General features: G+C 39.9%; 2 protein-coding genes across 8 annotated transcripts in view; one reads left to right on the top strand and one right to left on the bottom strand.

The window, feature by feature from the left end:
- The window catches only part of METTL25 (methyltransferase like 25), a 117,768-nt gene extending 103,957 nt beyond the window's left edge, over positions 1 to 13,811 (bottom strand). For 3 of the 7 annotated variants that reach the window (XM_009425787.5, XM_063784788.1, XM_054662928.2), the window contains exon 1: positions 13,524 to 13,782. In XM_009425787.5, coding sequence (XP_009424062.4) covers positions 13,524 to 13,782 — 259 coding nt within the window. 7 annotated transcript variants of the gene reach the window in all.
- A 160-nt stretch (positions 13,812 to 13,971) lies between these two features.
- On the top strand, positions 13,972 to 19,519 carry CCDC59 (coiled-coil domain containing 59). Its single transcript, XM_063785940.1, has 4 exons — positions 13,972 to 14,125; positions 15,087 to 15,396; positions 17,765 to 17,864; positions 19,047 to 19,519. The coding sequence occupies exons 1-4, from the start codon at positions 13,972 to 13,974 to the stop codon at positions 19,206 to 19,208; spliced, it is 726 nt and encodes a 241-aa protein (XP_063642010.1). The 3' UTR covers positions 19,209 to 19,519.
- Positions 19,520 to 19,770: the final 251 nt, after the last annotated feature.

Below are 19,770 nucleotides of genomic sequence, written 5' to 3'. Positions count from 1 at the left end.
CCGGGCTGTTCGTTATGTCCCCTTCAAGCTGTAGGGGGAGGGGAATTTGGCCCAACCCAGGTACATGTCCCCTTCTCCCTCTCTGATTTAAAGCAGATCAAGGCAGACCTGGGGAAGCTTTCAGATGATCCTGATAGGTATATGGATGTCCTACAGGGTCTAGGGCAAACCTTCAATCTTACTTGGAGAGACGTCATGCTATTGATAGATCAAACCCTGACCTTTAATGAAAAGAATGCAGCTTTAGCTGCAGCACGAGAGTTTGGAGATACCTTGTATCTTAGTCAAGTAAATGATAGAATGACAGCTGAAAAAAGGGACAAATTCCCTACCAGTCAGCAAGCCGTCCCCAGTATGGATCCACTGGGATATAGACTCAGATCATGAGGACTGGAGTCGTAAACATCTGTTGACCTGTGTTCTAGAAGGACTAAGGAGAATTAGGAAAAAGTCCATGAATTATTCATTGATGTCCACCATAACTCAGGGAAGGGAAGAAAATCCTTCTGACTTCCCTGAGCAGCTACAGGAGGCGTTAAGAAAATATACTTCCCTGTCACCTGGCTCACTTGAGGGTCAATTGATCTTAAAAGATAAGTTTATTACCCAATCAGCCACAGATATCAGGAGAAAGCTCCAAAAGTGAGCCCTGGGCCCTGAAAAAAATCTGGAGGCGTTATTAAACCTGGCAATCTTGGTGTTCTATAATAGGGACCAAGAGGAACAGTCCGAAAAGGAAAAACGAGATTAGACAAAGGACACAGCCTTAGTCATGGCCCTCAGACAGACAAACCTTGGTGGTTCAGAGAGGACAGAAAATGGAGCAGGCCAATCACCCAGTAGGACTTGTTATTAGTGTGGTTTACAAGGACATTTTAAAAAAGACTGTCCAATGAGAAACAAGCCGCCCCCTTGTCCATGTCCACTATGCCAAGGCAATCATTGGAAGACACACTGCCCCAGAGGGCAAAGATTCTCCGGGCCAGAAGGCCCCAACCAGATGATCCAACAACAGGACTGAGGGTGCCTGGGGCAGGCACCAGCTCACGTCATCACCCTCACTGAGCCTCGGGTACTTTTAACAATTGAGGGCCAGGAAATTGACTTCCTCCTGGACACTGAAGTGGCCTTCTCAGTGCTAATCTCCTGTCCTGGATGACTGTCCTCAAGGTCCGTTACCACCTGAGGAATCCTGGGACAGCCTGTAACCAGGTATTTCTCCCACCTCCTCAGCTGTAATTGGGAGACTTTGCTACAGATAGTAAGTGTGCTCATTTAATCCTACATGCCCATGTTGCAATATGGAAAGAAAGGGAGTTCCTAACCTCTGGGGGAACCCCCATCAAATACCACAAGGAAATCATGGAGTTATTGCATGCAGTGCAAAAACCCAAGGAGGTGGCAGTCTTACACTGCTGAAGCCATCAAAAAGAGGAAGGAGAGAGGAGAACAGCAGCATAAGCGGCTGGCAGAGGCAGGGAAAGACCAGCAGAAAGGAAAGAGAGAAAGAGACAGAAAGTCAGAGAGAGAGAGAGGGAGGAAGAGACAAAGAGGGAGTCAGAGACAGAGAGAGAAAGAGAGAGACAAAGAAGGAGTCAAAGAGAGAAAAAGATAGAAATAGTAAAGAAAAAACAGTATACCCCATTGCTTTAAAAACCAGGGTAAATTTAAAACTATAATTGATAATTGAAGGTCTTCTCTTTACAATCCCAAATAGACTCTTTGGCAGCAGTGACTGTCCAAAACCGCCAAGGCCTAGACCTCCTCACTGCTGAGAAAGGAGGACTCTGCACTTTCTTAGGGGAAAAGTATTGTTTTTACACTAACCAGTCAGGGATAGTATGAGGTGCCACCCAGCATTTACAGGAAAAGGCTTCTGAAATCAAACAACACCTTTCAAACTCTTATACCAACCTCTGGAGTTGGGCAACCTGGCTTCTCCCCTTTCTAGGTCCCGTGGCAGCCATCTTGCTATTACTCACCTTCAGGCCCTATATTTTTAACCTCCTTGTCAAATCTGTTTCCTCTAGGATCAAGGCCATCAAGTTACAGATGGTCTTACAAATGGAACCCCAAATGAGCTCAACAAACAACTTCTACCAAGGATCCCTGGACTGACCCGCTGGCCCTTTCACTGGCCTAAAGAGTTCCCCTATGGAGGACACTACAACTGCAGGGCTCCTTCTTCACCCCTATCCAGCAGGAATTAGCTAGAGCGGTCACTGGCCGATTCCCAACAGCAGTTGGGGTGTCCTGTTTAGAGGGGGGATTGAGAGGTGAAGCCAGCTGGGCTTCTGGGTTGGGTGGGGACTTGAAGAACTTTTCTGTCTAGCTAGAGGATTATAAATGCACCAATCAGCACTCTGTGTCTAGGTAAAGGATTGTAAATGCACCAATCAGCACTCTGTAAAAAACGCACCAATCAGCACTCTGTATCTAGCTAAAGGATTGTAAACGCACCAATCAGCACTCTGTAAAAACACACCAATTAGCATTCTGTGTCTAGCTAAAGAATTGTAAACGCACCAATCAACACTCTGTAAAATGGACCAATCAGCACTGTGTAAAATGGACCAATCAGCAGGACGTGGGTGGGGTCAAATAAGGGAATAAAAGCTGGCCACCCCCAGCCAACAGCAGCAACCCGCTCAGGTCCCCTTCCACACTGTGGAAGCTTTGTTCTTTCACTCTTCACAATAAATCTTGCTGCTGCTCACTCTTTGGGTCTGCATCACCTTTAAGAGCTGTTAACACTCACCGTGAAGGTCCACGGCTTCAGTCTTGAAGTCAGCAAGACCATGAACCCACCATAAGGAAGAAACTCTGGACACATCTGAAGGAAGAAACTCCAGACACACCATCTTTAAGAGCTGTAACAGTCACCGCAAAGGTCCGCGGCTTCATTCTTGAAGTCAGCAAGACCAAGAACCCACTGGGAGGAACAAACAATTCCGGACACAAAACATTGAATTTGTACCTACTATGTGTCACTTACTATATCCTACACACCAGGACACACTGGAGAGTTAAAGAAAACTGGAAGTTAAAGAAAACAAATCATCATTAACACAGTGGACTAAGTGCTCTAATGAAGCTATGAATAATTACAATGAGTAATTTCATTACTAATTTAGTGTAATCTGACCTGGGCTTTGAAAGAAGATGTAATATGAGTGAATATTTATTATATAGATGGGAGTAGGAAAGCTCTAAACAAACAGGATACCATGAACAAAATTAGAGAAAAAACACATGGTACATTCAGAGAACAAAGCGGCTAAAGTGTACAGTTTAAGGGTAGAGGGAAAATTCCAAGAGAAGTGCTGATAATACTAAACCATTTCCTCAAACCTCTTCCCTTCTGCTTTGGCTGAAGATATATCTTAAAAATTAGGAACATCAAATTATTTCACCCATCTTCATAATCAAAGTTGATCAGGGGTCAGATCATGTAGGAAGTTGAATCACTTAATTATCTAGGTGACCCACTGACTGGTTATATAGACTTTTTCATTTCAAGATCCAGATTGACACAGCCCTTCAACATGACCATGGTGTTAATAGCAGGGACTAATAAGGTCTCAGGATAAAATATTTAAATCATTGTATTTCCCTAGGATTTGAGAACTGGAAAAAACCCTAGGTATCTTTTATTCAATTGACTTATAACTATTTTTGGTTATCAGTCTCCTTTGAGAAGGTGAAACAAATTCCTGAATTCATTTTCGGGGGTATGAGGGAACTGATTGGAGCCTGCAACCCAAGAGCTGAACTTCTGGTACCTTAGGGGGCCAGGCAGATTACTTCTATTCATGAAGCTAGCTAGAGGAAATGGATATATCCCCCAAAAGAAAGCTGTCTGCCACACAGAGATATGCAACAAAATGGCCAGATCTAATGTTTTCCACAGAAGCTACAATTCCAGGGGTGTGTGTCTGTGTGTATGTGTGTGTTAAATCTGAAATCTGTCAATCTTGAAATGTTGGCTAAAAAAAATGTAGGCACCATATTGGTTAAATGAGATGTGTTTCTAAGCCACACAAGTCTGGCAGTGGCTATTTTTCTACCTCTGCCATAGGTGAACAACTTACGCAGTTACTTCTTGGATGAGAAAATTGAGCCCTACAGTTATATGTCCTGTGTAAGATAACACAGCTAATCAGAGTTAGAGATGGATTAGAATCAGGTCTTCTGACTCTGCATCTAGTCTCCCTCCATCTGAGAGCATCAGAGTAGGAAGAAGGTGGCTATTATTTATTATGGGGCCTACTCATTTGCACACTACGTTTTAATATATATCTCATTTACTTTTATGGAGACCTTTCAGACAAGAATTAGGATTCCCATTTTTCAAAAGGGGAAATTGAGCTTCAAAAGCTTAACTAAATTGCACAAGATTATGCAGTACTAAAGTATCAGAGCCAGGATTCAAAACTATGTGTGATTGACACTAAAATCCATATTCTTTCCATGCTATCTCCTATTTGTTTATATTAGTAGCCAAGTTCCAGCTGAAGAGCAGATACAAGATAAGGCCAAAGGTGAAGAACTTTATTTTGTAGGAAATGAAGACCTACTGATGGGTTTTGAGCAGAAGAATGACAAGATCAGAACTACGGTTTTGGACAATAAATCTGAAAGCTGTTGAGTGGCAACACAAATGAAATACAGTCTAAAGGTAAGAACAACAGGTTGGAAGCCATTACAAAAATTCTGTTGCAAGATTTAAAAAGGAGAGGTGACACTGAACTATTTTCTATGGGAATGAAAAACAGCAAATGCAAGAGTAATGGAGGAAGAGGAATTGGCGGATTATGAACTGAGGTAACAGGAAGAATAATAATGTCATTTATAGAAGGAATGCTTAAACCACTGAGGTGGTTTACTCCTGAGGTGAGGAGGAGTAAACAAAATAAATACGGACTCCAGAAGGCATGAAATCATGTAGAAAAGTTTTTTTTTAAACCAAGGAAAGAATTTAAATTATGATAAATGATGATAACAGGTAACCATAACTATAAGCTTACAAGGAAAGTTTAATGATTTGATATAAAATTTTAACAATCCAAACGAATAGAGGCAACCAAATATATGATGATTGGCTAAACACAGGAAAACAGTATAATATAAGTAGAATGAGGAAAAATGCAACAGATGAAAGGAATATCCATGAACTCTGTTTTACTGAACTTCTAATAATTGAAAGATATGGGGAAAGGGGAAAGTAGTGGATGAGGTACCATTAAAAATTAGAAAACAAATTTAAGTTCTAAATAGTTTTATTTAAAAGGAAAATCTGAAGACACTTTCTATATATCAAACAGACAAAAAGAAAAATTATCCTTGGTTCTCAAAGATTTGTTTGCATTGCAGCTCTCTCTTACTTATGATTACAGAAGTTCCCCTGGAATGGGGCTAACACTGGCCACTATCTTGTTATAATGTAATATTATTTTTACATTTGAAATCTAAAATGACTCAGAAAAACTGAAAAAGAGAAAATGGAATTCAGAAAAATATATAAGGAAAGTGAATGAATAAAAGTTACATACCGCACAGTAAAACAGAACACACTAATTATTTCTCCGTTGTGCTCTCACTGTCTGTTTCCAACAACATACTTTCTGCCTTCATGTGTTTCAAATTAAATATGAGCGCAATTTCAATGCATTCGAATTACTACCACCACCAACAATAAAAACTACTTAGGATGGCCAAGAAAACATTTAATTTATTAAGATGCAAAAAAAAAAAATAAAGACAAGCTTGATAAAAGAATAATCTATCATGGACATACACTTTCTGTGTTGTTCAATTAAAATAGTAGTAAAATAATTACACCAGATGATCACCAAAAGGAACTGATTCTATAAATTTACTCAGCACCCAATCCTGGTAGGATCATTTGAGTAATAATATGAAACAGGAGAAGCAGCATATGGCATCAAGATACTGAAAGAAAAGTCAAGAGAAAGTCCCTGGAGGCTCAGTGCCTTAGAGGATCCCTATGCTTTGGCAGGCACGGAAGCTGGAATTCCTGAGAGTTCATTAGGCTTTCCCCAGCTAATTTAAATAACATTATAAGATGTTGACTTTGAAATACAAATGTATTAGTTTCCACTGAGAAATATACCTATAACAATAATCTGTAACACTCATTTGTTAGGACAGTCTCCTAATTTTAGAATTACAATGAGAACAAATGAGGCCAGGTATTCTTTTTTTAAAAATTTTTTAAAATTTTTTTGAGACGGAGTCTCACTCTGTTGCCCAAGCTGGAGTGCAGTGGCGCAGTCTCGGCTCACTGCAAGCTCTGCCTCCTGGGTTCACACCATTCTCCTGCCTCAACCTCCCGAGTAGCTGGGACTACAGGTGCCCGCCACCATGTCTGGCTGATTTTTTGTATTTTTAGTAGAGACGGGGTTTCACTGTGTTAGCTAGGAGGGTGTCGATCTCCTGACCTCGTGATCTCCCCGCCTCGGCCTCCCAAAGTGCTGGGATTGCAGGCGTGAGCCACAGCGCCCAGCCGAGGCCAGATATTCTTAAAATTTTCAGCAAGCTAAGTAAGCTGCTTAAGTTGCTTTTGTTGTTTTGATCTATTTCTGTTTCATAAAATATTTTGGCTATCCTGACTTAGACTATCTCTCCCCTCTTGCTTTTCAGAAGAATTTTCTGGATTCCATTAAACAACAATTAATTTCTGAAGATCAATGATGATTCTGCTGAGAATGTCACAGATTTACACATACAGTCATTACTTCCCAAGAACACAGTCTGGTTTCCTTGAAGGAGCTATAACGAAATCTTAATCTCCAAAATAAGATATAGGTCATATTTATCCTATCAGCAAAATATTTAGAAGCTGTCTCTACTGGCTTTATTGCTGCAGATGGTTAATCTCGCCTATATTATGTACTAACTTTTAGACATTTTAAACTGAAGTGATACTTGTTCTGATTTTATGTCCAAATTCCCAGGGTATTTTATTGTAATCTGTAATGTACTAAATAAAGTACTATATTTCCACATAGGGAAAGAACAGTTATTGATTTGTGTCTCTTCAAATAAATTTAAAAATCTATTAGTTGGATCATATAACTAATATTTATTATCATACACAATGATCATAAATATAACTTAGGGATCAACCAGAAATAATATGTCTAGTTGAGTACTAGATATGTGCAAGGAGTGCCTTCAATAAGACTCTTTATTAGATCTATGTTTAACTTCATTCTTTCTTCAAGAATTATTTAAACATGATGTACACAATAAACATACATAATTTTTATTTGCCAATTAAAAATAAACAATTTTAATGTAAAAATAGAATCATTTAATTTACTCATCTATAAACAGAAACTGTTTATGATGCTGAAAATAGTGAAAAAGACAAACATTGTACCTTTGTTTTTTGACAGTTTATAATTTAGTTGCAGATACAGACAAGCCAACAGACAATAACAATAGTATGTTATTTATTAATATGGCAAAAAATATATTTGTTTAGAACATAAACTTCCAGGAACTCTGGACAATTTCTTTCTTCCAAGTAAAGACCTAATTATACCATCACTACCAATCATCATCACAACCATCATAATCATGTATTAGCCACAATTTATTAACCCATGCTATGTTCTCAGTTCTATGCTAGGTGCTATGTATACATCACCTTTAATCTTTGCTGTCCTAGAAGGTAGGTAATATTATCCCTACTTTTAAAAAAGGAAAGAAAAAACCCCAGATGTAACAGACAGATGTCAGCTCATTGCTGACTTTGAACTAACATGTAGGCCAGTCTTTCCTACTAAACATGAAAAATTTCTCAGTACACCAACATCAGACAAGGCTTGTGACCACGCCAACTTCATAATCATGTCTGAGTGCAGACAAAAACAAGAACGTCATGTAAACACAAAGTTGCCACAAAAGCAACCCTGTAGGAAAAGTTCACATGGTATGAAACTGAGACCTCATGCCAACAGCCTGCACCAACTAGCCACCTCCGTGAATGAGATATTATGGCCACCTATGCGAATGAAATATTATGGCCACCTATGTGAATGAGATAATCACAGAGGCAAATATTTCAGCCTCAATCAAGCCTTCAGCAACTACAGCCCCAGCCAACTTCTTGACTGTGACCTCATAAGATCCCAAACCAGATCCACCCAGTTAATCTGCTCCTGAATTCCTGACCCACAAAAACTGATGAGATAGTATAGGTTTAAACCACTTGTTATGCAGCAATAGATAATACATAACATTAATACAATTGTGTCGGTGTGTACTTTTCATTTCAAAGGGGCATAAAGTAGGTACTATAATTAAATATTCCTTAATACCATAGTTTCCTTTAATTCTCCCAGTGTATTTTCTTTGAGCTCTTTAAACATATTTATAACAGCCACTGAAATCCAAAACGTTAGCCCAATTAGGATCAGCACTTATTGACTTACTCTTTTTTTCCTAAATATGGGTCACACTATCCTTCAATTCTTTCATCATAGGTACTAAAATCCAGCATTAGGGCTTACTTGGAATTAGTTTCCTAAGTTAGAGTCACATTTTCCTTTTTTTTTTTTTAAACATCTAGAAGTTTTTTTTAGTTGAAAAATGGAATGGCAGATACTTTATTGTAGTGAATCTATTTTGTTTTCCTAAGGATTTGTGGTGGTTGTTGTTCTATTAATAGTGGGAAGTCAATTTGTTTTGACTCAAACTGTGAAAACTATCCCCCCTTCAGAGTGCAGCAGCTGATGTCTCTGCTTAGTTGCTTTTTATTTACCCACTGTCTGGTGGTATACCTGAGCCTGCAGAGTTTAGCAGTCAGATAAAGATTTGGGTAGATTTTCTAGTCAGATTTTGAGGCTCACCCTTTCTGTAGTTCCTTTTTTTACAATTCAAAGACTCCCTAGTGTAAATTTCCAGTTGCTCTGCCAAACTTGAATTTTGCCCTTTCATACAAGATTTCAATAAGGCTTCTGATATTTACCACCCAAGTTGTATGTACTTTAGGAAATACACTCTGTTGAAGGTGCAGCAAACTTGCGGGATCTCTAGCCAGGGGAAGCTCTGCCTCTCAAAAGTTTTTTGCCAGTGTTTCTGCTAGGATCTCTAGGTCTCCCAGGCATGTGGAGTTAAGAGATCATTTGGGGATTCAGGCAGCGTTTATACTCAGATCTTAGATCTCAGACCTTTTGTATCTCCTGTTTCCAGAATGTACGTCTTAAATTTGCACCTGCTCCGATCTCTGAATTTTGCCATCACCACCTTGACCTGGTAAGGATGTGGTATTCCACTGCTAGATCTACAGGGGCTAGGAGCATCTCTAGCAAGAAAGCCATAAACTCTGACTTCCTACCCAATCAATCACAGTCTTTCAATAGTAACCTCTTCTTATATTTCTGCCTTTGGCATTTTCCAGAATCTTACAGTTGTTTTTAATAATCTGGCCAGTTTTCATCATTGTTATTTGCAGGGGAATCTGACCTCTTCAAGCTACTGTTCCTTGAAATGTCCCTGGACTATTTTAATAGCCTCTTATATTGTATTCCTGTTTCTTCCCTTAATTTCCTTCACCTTTCTTACCTTCTCTTCTCCACACAGAAACCAGGTGATTTGAAACATAAATCACACTGTATCACATCACCACACAAAATTCTCAAAGAGCTTCGCATTTCACTCAGAATAAAAGCCAAGTACTGAGTACAGCCTACAAGTTTTATGTGAGGATGTCCTGGGCTACCTCCAAATGCCATCTCTCACCGGTCTCACCAAGACTGCTCAGCTGTGTTTAAAATGCACCAAGCGTGCTCCAGCTTGGGCACCTGCTGTTCACTTCATGTGAAAGATATCCCTTCCTATATATTAGCTGAATTACCTTTCACAGTATCCCATCAGGCAGGTACTAAAGTTACCCCCATTTTACAGATGAGGAACTAATGTACAACGAGTTGAAGTAAATTGCCCAAGTTAGCACAGCTACTAAGTGCTGGAGTCAATATTTGACCCCAGGAAGTCTGTCTGGAAAGCCATAATTTATGCACTGAAAAGATAGTTATTTCTAACATATTTGCTTTTTATTTTAGAGAATTAAATATTTTATTCTAGTTCTTTTTAGATGAACAATGAAGAAGAAACTCTTAGGACTCTAATGAGACAAGAAGATCACCTGGCACATGAAACCTACTGAAATGGACACACTGAGGACTTTTAGAAAAAACTTTGTTCCATAAAACACCAAATGATTGTGCCGAACATCTGTTAGTGTGCTTTTCCAAACTGTGCATTGCGCTCTGGGAATTATGTTTACTTTTAACTCCTCACAAAATATCAGCAGAAGACTGAGAGGTGACAGCGTGCTGGCAGCCCTCACTTGCTGTTGGCGCCTCCTCGGCCTTGGCGCCCACTCTGGCCACGCTTGAGGAGTCCTTCAGCCCACCACTGCACTGTGGGAGCCCTTCTCTAGGCTGGCCGAGGCTGGAGCTGGCTCCCTCAGCTTGCAGGGAGGTGTGGAGGGAGAGGCACGGGTGGGAACCAGGGCTGCGCGCCACGCTTGCTGGCCAGCGCGAGTTCCGGGTGGGTGTGGGCTTGGCAGGCCCAGCACTCAGAGCGGCCGGCCAGCACCGCTAGCCCCAGGCAGTGAGGAGCTTAGCACCCAGGACAGCAGCTGCGGAGGATGCACCAAGTCCCCCAGCAGTGCCGGCCCACCAGCGCTGCTCTTCAATTCTCACCGGGCCTCAGCTGCCTCCCCGCGGGGCAGGGCTCAAGACCTGCAGCCCGCCATGCCTGAGTCCCCCTCCCCCCGCCGTGGGCTCCTGCGTGGCCCAAGCCTCCCCAACGAGCACCGCCTCATGCTTCACAGTGCCTGGTCCCATCGACTGCCCAAGGGCTGAGGAGTGCGGGCACACGGCATGGGACTGGTGGGCAGCTCCACCTGCAGCCCCAATGTGGGATCCACTAGGTGAAGCCAGCTGGGCTCCTGAGTCTAGTGGGGACTTGGATAAACTTTATGTCTAGCTAAGGGATTGTAAATACACCAATCAGCACCCTGTGTCTAGCTCAAGGTTTGTAAATGCACCAATCAGTGCTCTGTGTATAGCTGATCTAGTGGGGACTAGGAGAACTTTCATGTCTAGCTCAGGGATTGTAAATGCACCAATCAGCACCCTGTCAAAATGGACCAATCAGCTCTCTGTAAAACAGACCAATCAGCTCTCTGTAAAATGGACCAATCAGCAGGACGTGGGTGGGGTCAGATAAGAGAATAAAAGCAGACCGCCGGAGCCAGCAGCGACAACCCTGTGGAAGCTTTGTTCTTTCACTCCTTGCGATAAATCTTGCTGCTGCTCTCTCTTTGGGTCCACACTGCGTTTGTGAGCTGTAACACTCACCGCAAAGGTCTGCAGCTTCACTCCTGAAGCCAGCGAGACCACGAACCCGCCAGAAGGAAGAAACTCCGACCACATCCGAACATCAGAAGGAACAAACTCCGGACACGCCGCCTTTAAGAACTATAATACTCACTGAGAGGGTCTGTGGCTTCATTCTTGAAGTCAGTGAGACCAAGAACCTAACAATTCCGGACACAAGACCATACTCCTTGTGAGTCCCTAGTGGAAATCTATTTCAGTCTCTTTACAGCTCCTTAAACATACCATGTAGGCTCCCTCGTCAGGGCATTTCTGTTTCCTGTTGTCACTAAATGGACTGCTTTCCCTCCAGAGATCTTCATGGCTCGGTTTTTTTCTTATCTTTTCAGAGTTAGAGTCACCTCAGTGAGGTCTTGCCAGGACAACTTACTTAAAAATGCAAACATTTTCCTCTTCTTCCCCTTACTTACTCCTCCCTTATCTAGTATACTTTTTTTCTTACAGCACTAAAAAAGTTTCAAATCAGATGACCCAGGTTTGAGAATCTTCCATTATCAGCTATATCCCTTGCAAATTAACTCCTCAAGTTATAATTTCACAAATCGACAATAACAGAACCTATCTTGCAAGGCTGATGTAAAGATTAAAAGAGAAAATACACATGAAGACACTTAGCACACTACAGGGTATATAGTAAATATCAAATAATCCAATTATTATTAGAATATGTAAGACAATCTGACGCTACCATTGTCTGGAGACCAGGCTAAACACGTATTAAAGTCTTACACTCTAAACTTGAGAGTAGTTTCATTTTATTTATTTAAAACTAACATGAGTAACTCATTAATTCCTCCATTCAACAAATATTCATCCAGTATCTAATGTATGCCAAGTATTTTACCAAGTGCTGGGAATACATCAGTTGACAAGTCAGACAAAGACTCTGCTCTTTTGGAGTTTAAGTAAAATTGTCATATCATAAGTGCCATATATTTATTATGAGAGCAAACTGAAGAAGTGCCTAACTTTTCAATAACAATGACTTAAAAAAACAACAACAGTATTTACCAAGTGCTATTATAAGAGGTCCCTCTAGTGATGCTTTGCATTCAGAGAATGCTCAATGAATAAAGTTCACTAGTAAGGGTAAGTTTGGGAAGTCTAGAAGGAAAGTAAAAATCCCAGAAGCCTGTTGGTGTCCATCATTCTACTTCCAAAATATGCTTGCCTGAGAAGAATCTACATTTCTTGAGGGTAGGAAAAGCTTGAGCCTACAAAAATTCAAGACACATATTAGGTACTTTAAAATAGTTTTTAAATGAAATAGTGAATATCCGAATACCATCCTAGTCCAAGATACAATCATCTGTTGTACTACTGAGATAGTCTCCTAACTGGCCTCTCAGCTTAAGCTTTTGCCCTAGTCTATTCTTCAAATAATTCACAGTTATCTTTTCAAATGTGAATTAGGTCACTATGTTGCCTAAATAATCCCAAGGGTTTCCATCACACTTAAAATCCAAAATCCTTCCAAGGCCTAGAAAGGCCTGTGCCATCTGGCCTCTGCTTGCCTCCCGTCCTGCACCTGCAGCCCCTCACCTGGCTAGAGCCAAGCCTAGCCTGCGGTTCCCACCGCCTGCAACCCCTCCCTGTGGCTCTGCAGGCTAGTGCCTTCTCATGTTCCTGACCTCCTAAATTGAGGCAGCCTCCTTACACAATCCCTACCACATTACACTGTTTTTATTTTCTACTTCATTACCACCACTTGAAATTATCTTTATTAACTGTTGAGTAATCTTCCACCACATGCTGGAATTTATAAAACCTGTGAGAGCACTGCTCCCCTAGTTTCCCTAGCGTCAATTATTATGGAATTACTAGATGAAGGAACTCCCCTGCCCTGTTTCCTGCTTTCTTTAAATTGTGGACATACACAAGCACCCAAAGAAAGAGTGATCCTGATTCCAAAGAACATCCCCACCCCACCCCTCAACTAATCCGACCCCTCCTCGGTTTCCCAGCGGGCCGCCCCGCCTCCGCCGCCACGCACCTGGTTCTGCTGGCTTCCACCAGGGGGCTCGCTTCGTCTGCCGGGACCTTCTCCTCCGCCTCCCTTCCCGCCCCGCCTACCCCACCACCCACCTGCTTCCCACTCTGCTTCCACTAGGGGGCGCGTCTCTGAGGGCAGGGCCTCCGTCTCCGACGCTGACTTCCTCAGCGCAGCCAGCACTGTCTCCGGTGGCAAGTTGACCAGCTCCTCCCACACGGATTCTGTGTAGAAATCCACGGTATGTGCATTGGAAATGGACAGGGCATCCCTCAGGAACTGCAGCAGTCCCTGCAACTTGGCACGCAGCGTGGGCAGATCCGGGGTCACCGGGAGAGGGCAAGAAGCCGCCATGACGCTCACCCTCCGAGGCTGTAGGTGGCGCAAACATGGCCGTGAGGCGCCAGCTCGGCCCAAATTAGCACAGGCAGGCTCAGTAGAGCTCCGAGCCGGTTTCCTTCTGAGCGATTGATTGCTTCGGCTTGGTGACGTATTTTGTGGGCTTCCGTCGTGGTCTTCTGATGACGCAGTTAGTCGGCTGCAATGGCGCCGGTGAGGCGATCGGCGAAGTGGCGGCCTGGTGGTATTGAGGCGCGTGGTGAAGGGGTTTCCACTGTCGGGTACAGGAATAAGAATGTGAGACAGAAGACATGGCGGCCTAACCACCCGCAAGCCTTCGTGGGGAGCGTTCGCGAGGGTATGTAAGAAGGCAACCATTTGCAAATCCTCGGGCTTGCTAAGTTTTAGGATACAAGACTCGCTGAAGCTTGGAAGAAGGATTTAGGAACCAGACCCGGTCCTACTTGGGCCAAGGGAATTCATTCCTGAGCCCGCTAAAGCTGTGAGCTTCGCAGAGCTCTGGATAGGAAGACGGAGCAGTGTTGCTAACTTTATTTAAACGTCTTTTCTGACGTAACCCTGTATTTCATCAGAACTTTTTTCCTATATTTTTCCTGAGAAACTGAGCAGAGAGAGTCTATGACCCTGTGAACTCTTGCGCACGTAGTAAGGTAAAGGATAGAGAGGAGGACAGGGCCAGAAACACTGCTCCGAATTCTTCCTTATTACAAATACCCGAGGCCCTCCAGCCTTCGCTTTAATTTGTGTTTGTCATTTTGTATTGCTGTCTGTAAGGTCCCTTAGATACCACTTGGAATATATAAATGTTAAATTCAGTCTTCTGATAATTGCTAGCTTTTCAGACAACCATACACTGTCTTTTTCTTTCGTGTTGAAACATTTTCGAAAACATGTAGTTTGTCCAAGATAAGATACTAGATGTGGCATTTTTTTCCCTATTTTTTAAGCATTTATTGAAGGCTCAGATTAAGTGTTTTAGATGAACTAAGGAATTTGTTTTGATTTGTGAATACAGCTGTAAACTCAAGTTGTGCAACAGTCTGAACTGGTCAGTTTTTCTTTGAGATTCTTACTTGGATTTCCGCATGACTGTTAGCCTGGTCTTTTTGCAAAGGGCCAACTTACTATGCAATCCATCAGCTTAAATTTGTTGCTTGAAATAATTTTTTAAAGCAAAACATAATACTAGCATCTGAATGTGATGACGTAAAAAAAGTTTTCATTTGTAATTAACAGCTCCATTCTTCGTTCAACTTCTTTTCTCTGAAAGTAATTTTGGATGATATTCCTCAATGTAGGACAAGGCTTTGCTTTTCGAAGAAAACTGAGAATACAGCAAAGTTACAAGAAATTGCTACGGAAGGAAAAGAAGGCTCAAACGTCACTGGAATCTCAATTCACAGATCGATACCCAGATAATCTGAAACATCTCTATTTAGCTGAAGAGGAAAGACATAGGAAGCAACCAAGAAAAGTCGACCATCCTTTGTCAGAACAAGTTCACCAGCCGTTGCTTGAAGAACAGTGTAGCATTGACCAGCCTTTATTTGAAGATCAGTGTAGCTTTGACCAGCCTCAGCCAGAAGAACAATGTATTGGAACAGTAAAGTATGTATTTTCTTCATTTGAAATCCTTTAAGTGTTGTTTTATTATTTAAAAGTACTATAGGATAATTTATATAGGAATTGTATTTTTTCTTATTTTACACATTTTAGAAGTCACGGTTTAATTAGGGAAACATTTTCATGGAGGCTCTATTTTTAGCTTCAATAACTGAATTAGGCTGGTTTAGCTTAATTGACAAAGTGACGTAATGGGAATTAAGAGCTCTGGAATTTGGGTTTCTTCGTCTCAAGTACAGGTGGTAACTTGATTGGACCATATGTTATGAATATATTTTTGAAAAATAACTTCTGAGAGGTGTTATAATTTTAGTCATTAACAGTATGGGTTCTAGAGCCAGACTCAACATGTTAGTGCCCCAGTGACCTCTTCTTTAAAGTGGGAAAAATAACATTATGTCCTCTTTAAATTGGGAAAGACAATACTGTAATGAATATATACTTCAGAGCTGCCATGTTGCACAGCACCAGAATGGATTACTCACATAAACTCAGGTGTTCCTAAGGTGTTTCATGACATTGTTGTGAAGACTCAGTGAGTTAATGTATATGAGGATCTTAAAGGGTATATATGGTACGTGGTTAGTGCTCTTGAGCGTTAGCTACTACTATTAATCTGGATTTTCTGCAGAGGACCAGAAATGGGTTGCAATTGCAAATGCACAGCTCCGTGATGCTTTGGTTTTATAAGAGTTAACTTATAAAAAACTATTGCTGCATACTTAAAGTTAAAAAACAATGCTAAAATCTAAAATTGCAAGAAGCTGGGTATTAACTTGGGAGCATAATTTTTTACTTCATTGAAACCGTATCTTTTAAAGTCGTGAGCTATTTGCACTAAAAATAACAGGAAATGGGACCACGGGGGGAAAAATGTAATTGGGGATGAAGGCAGAGACACAAAAAGTTTACTACTTTTGGTAGGTTTGATCATTATATTGTTAAATAATCAGTATAAAGTTCAGGGAAAAGATTAGCACTAGAAATGTAGATTTGAGTTATTCTCTGATAATTGAAGTAAGGAAGTTTAAATCATGAGAAAGGAAGGTAAAAAATCATGCTTTTAAAGATTACGGTTTATTTTGGGGTGGAAACAGGGAAAATGTTGTCATTGAAGAAGTTAAGCTTTTCAGGACTGGAGAAAGAGAAATACAGTGACAGCTCAGTCCACAGAGAAAAGTTGTGAGGGATTAGTCAGCTATCAAATATTGTGGTTCCCCGTTATCTGTTTGGAAGATGTTCCAAGACCCCCAGTGGATGCCCTGAAACTGCAAATGGTACCAAACCCAGTTTCTGTCAATTGGAATGTATTTCTGTTAATGTCTTTTACTTGGGAATTTAATGCCTTTTCCATCTTAAATCACGTACTGTGGCCATAACTTTTGCAGTTTGAAGTATGACAGCAAAACTAGCATGAATTTCTTTTTCCTTCACAATTTGATGTATAGAAGATTTTTTTTTAACCATAGATCTTAGCAACTTCAACATAACGATTTTTTTCCTTCCTTATTAAGTCAAGAACTTTTACCTTTTCACTTAAAGCAAACACTCAGTGTGGTGTACAATTTAAAACATATGAATTGTTTATTTCTGGAATTTTTCAATTTAATATTTTTGGACCTCTGTTGACTGCAGGTAACTGAAACCGTGGAACAGGGAAACCATGGATAAGGGGTGTGCTACTGTACTATAAAGCTGAAGGTGAATAGGACTGAGAACAGGTCTCTGGATTTGTGGACTAGGCAGTCACTAGTCACTAGTCCAAAGTCACTAGTGATTAGTAGCTATTAAAATATTATATTGTAGTTACAGAGTATAGTGAAAAGTTGAATGATAGAGGAAAGTAAAGTTATTACTGAATCAAGGATGCTGAGGAAATGAATGGAATTCCAAGTAGTCGGATTAGCCTTGGCAAAAAGGACATCTTCAGAGAAGTGAGAAGTAGTTAAAGATAGAACAGTTCAAAATGGTGTCTAGATCCAAGGTATGGTGATTCATGACTAGGTAAAATGGAATAGAGAGGAGGGGCTCAGAAAACTTCGAGATTAAAGTTCATATATACACATAATTTTCTTAACATCCTTAAACAACAAGTTTAATTCTTTTTTCAGTCTGGCATTTCTGTTATTCATATACTGGTTTCATTACTTTTAAAATTTTTTTTTTGTTTTTTTTTTAACATTTTAGGATTTTTCATAGCTTTCTGTATTTTTTCCTAGTTGAAATATTTCTCTAAGAATCCCCATTTGTGCCTTTTATTTAATATATACTCTTAAAAGCTACAACTGTGTTTTTAATACCTTTTTGGACATTTTACTAATAAAGTCCTGTTTCTTCATCCCCCAATTAAAAGCTCCTTTACAATTCCAAAGAAAAATAAAAAGAAAACATCAAATCAAAAAGCACAAGAAGAATATGAACAGGTACAAGCCAAACGTGCTGCTAAGAAACAAGTAAGTTCTAATTTAAAAATATTTAGTATAGTTTTTCTTACTTATCCTAAATATATATACTATACCTGTTGTGCTTCTTGGTGCTGGGCACACAGTATTCTCTCTGTAAATATTTGTTGAATGAATGAGTAGTCTGAGCAAAGGTAGAGGATTGCATCTTATTCCAATTCCTTGCTTGTATTATCTCAAGCAATACTAGTAGGTCAAAAATAGGATTTTGAACACATTGTTTATAGGTCAATATTGTGAACATCTGGGACAAAGTTTCTCTGAGTTTGGTCCAGGAACTTGCACTTGTTAACAAGCACCTCAAAAGATTTTTATGTATGATAAAACTTGAGAACCACTGACCTAAGAAAAATATAGATGATTTTCATAACATTACATTGAAGAAAGTAAAAGCAAAGGGGAGGTGTTAGAATAAAATACTTTTTACTATAAAGAGGTGTCCTTGCTGTTAAAAAAAAAAAAACAAAACTACTATTTTAGCTTAGCAAAAGTTAGCACTCTATTATTTAGAAAACCAGAATTGTAGACCAGAATTAGGCTTTTTTCAAATGAATACAGAATTACCCACAGCCTCAACAAAATTGTCATTTTGTTGCAACTGTGGTAGTTCTTGTTTTTCCATTGAAGTTTTATTAATCTGTAGCTTTAAAAAGTATAATGTGTCAGTTAAAAATACCCTAAAGATATGTAATTTTGCTTGTTTTTGCTTTAGAATATCTGTAATTAAGAATTCTTAACATCTAAAATGTTTTCATTGTTCTTAAGCTGGTGGCAGATTAGGAGAAAGCAGGAAAATCTCTTCATGGGAATACTGGACCAGTATTAACTAGCACAGCTTTATGCTTTTTCCAACCATCTGTCACCTTTGGAAATAGTATATCAGATGAAGTGCAGTAATGACCATTATGCTGTAAAACATTTAATGTCCTTTTAAAATTTTGTTTGTATAGAGCTGGGGCTTTGTGATCATGAAAATTCTCTGTTATACCATGTGTCATTATAATGTGAAGGCAAAGAGGGTACTTTGCTTCAATTAGGAGAAACAGTGCACATCTTGCAAAATAGAAGAGACAAACCTTAGAGTGTTTGCTTAGTAATAGCTATTTCAGGACAATTTCTGAACTGTATCTACTGTTTGTTGCTAATGAAAGTTATATATGTTAATAATTTTAGGAATTCGAGAGGAGAAAACAGGAGAGAGAAGAAGCCCAAAGGCTGTACAAAAAGAAGAAAATGGAAGTGTTTAAAATACTGAACAAAAAGACTAAAAAGGGCCAACCAAACTTGAATGTACAAATGGAGTACCTTCTTCAAAAAATACAAGAAAAATGTTAAACATTTTGTTCCTACAGGCTAAAATATCTGCTGCCTATTAGGTTCTTCTGTGACATGTGCCTCCCAGCAGTGAACTAAATTTGTCGACATAAACTGGATTGCTAAACTATCCTAAATATAAGATGTTCACATATTTTTATTATGGTAAAAAATTTTCTAAATATGTTCTACATATGTTTCTTATTTATATGCCTCTGAAGGAAGGTTGGCCTGAAGAACTGAAAGAACCTCTTATTTTGCAAGACAGGCCCAAGCATGTAATACTTTTGTACCATATGAGATTTATATGAAATAAATTTTTTTAAAAATAAGGAATCAGAGCTATCAATGAAGCATTTCAATGAAATGTTTCAATTTAGTAACCAGTTATGTTGTTTTAAAATTTATTTTAATGATGAGGGAGGCAAAGACTCCTCTTGGACTTTTTATTTATTTTAAGTACATGTTACAGGGTGATGGGTGCTAAAATAAACTGCCCTCACCATGTAACAAAGCGACCTTCACAAAGCAGTGAACTTTACCAAAGTCTGATATTTATAAACATTCCCTTAAATGGATGTAC

The sequence above is a fragment of the Pan troglodytes genome, chromosome 10 (genome assembly GCF_028858775.2).
Source record: "Pan troglodytes isolate AG18354 chromosome 10, NHGRI_mPanTro3-v2.0_pri, whole genome shotgun sequence".
NCBI lineage: Eukaryota > Metazoa > Chordata > Mammalia > Primates > Hominidae > Pan > Pan troglodytes.
Note: the sequence above shows the minus strand (reverse complement) of the source record. Positions and strands in the feature narration are given on the sequence as shown.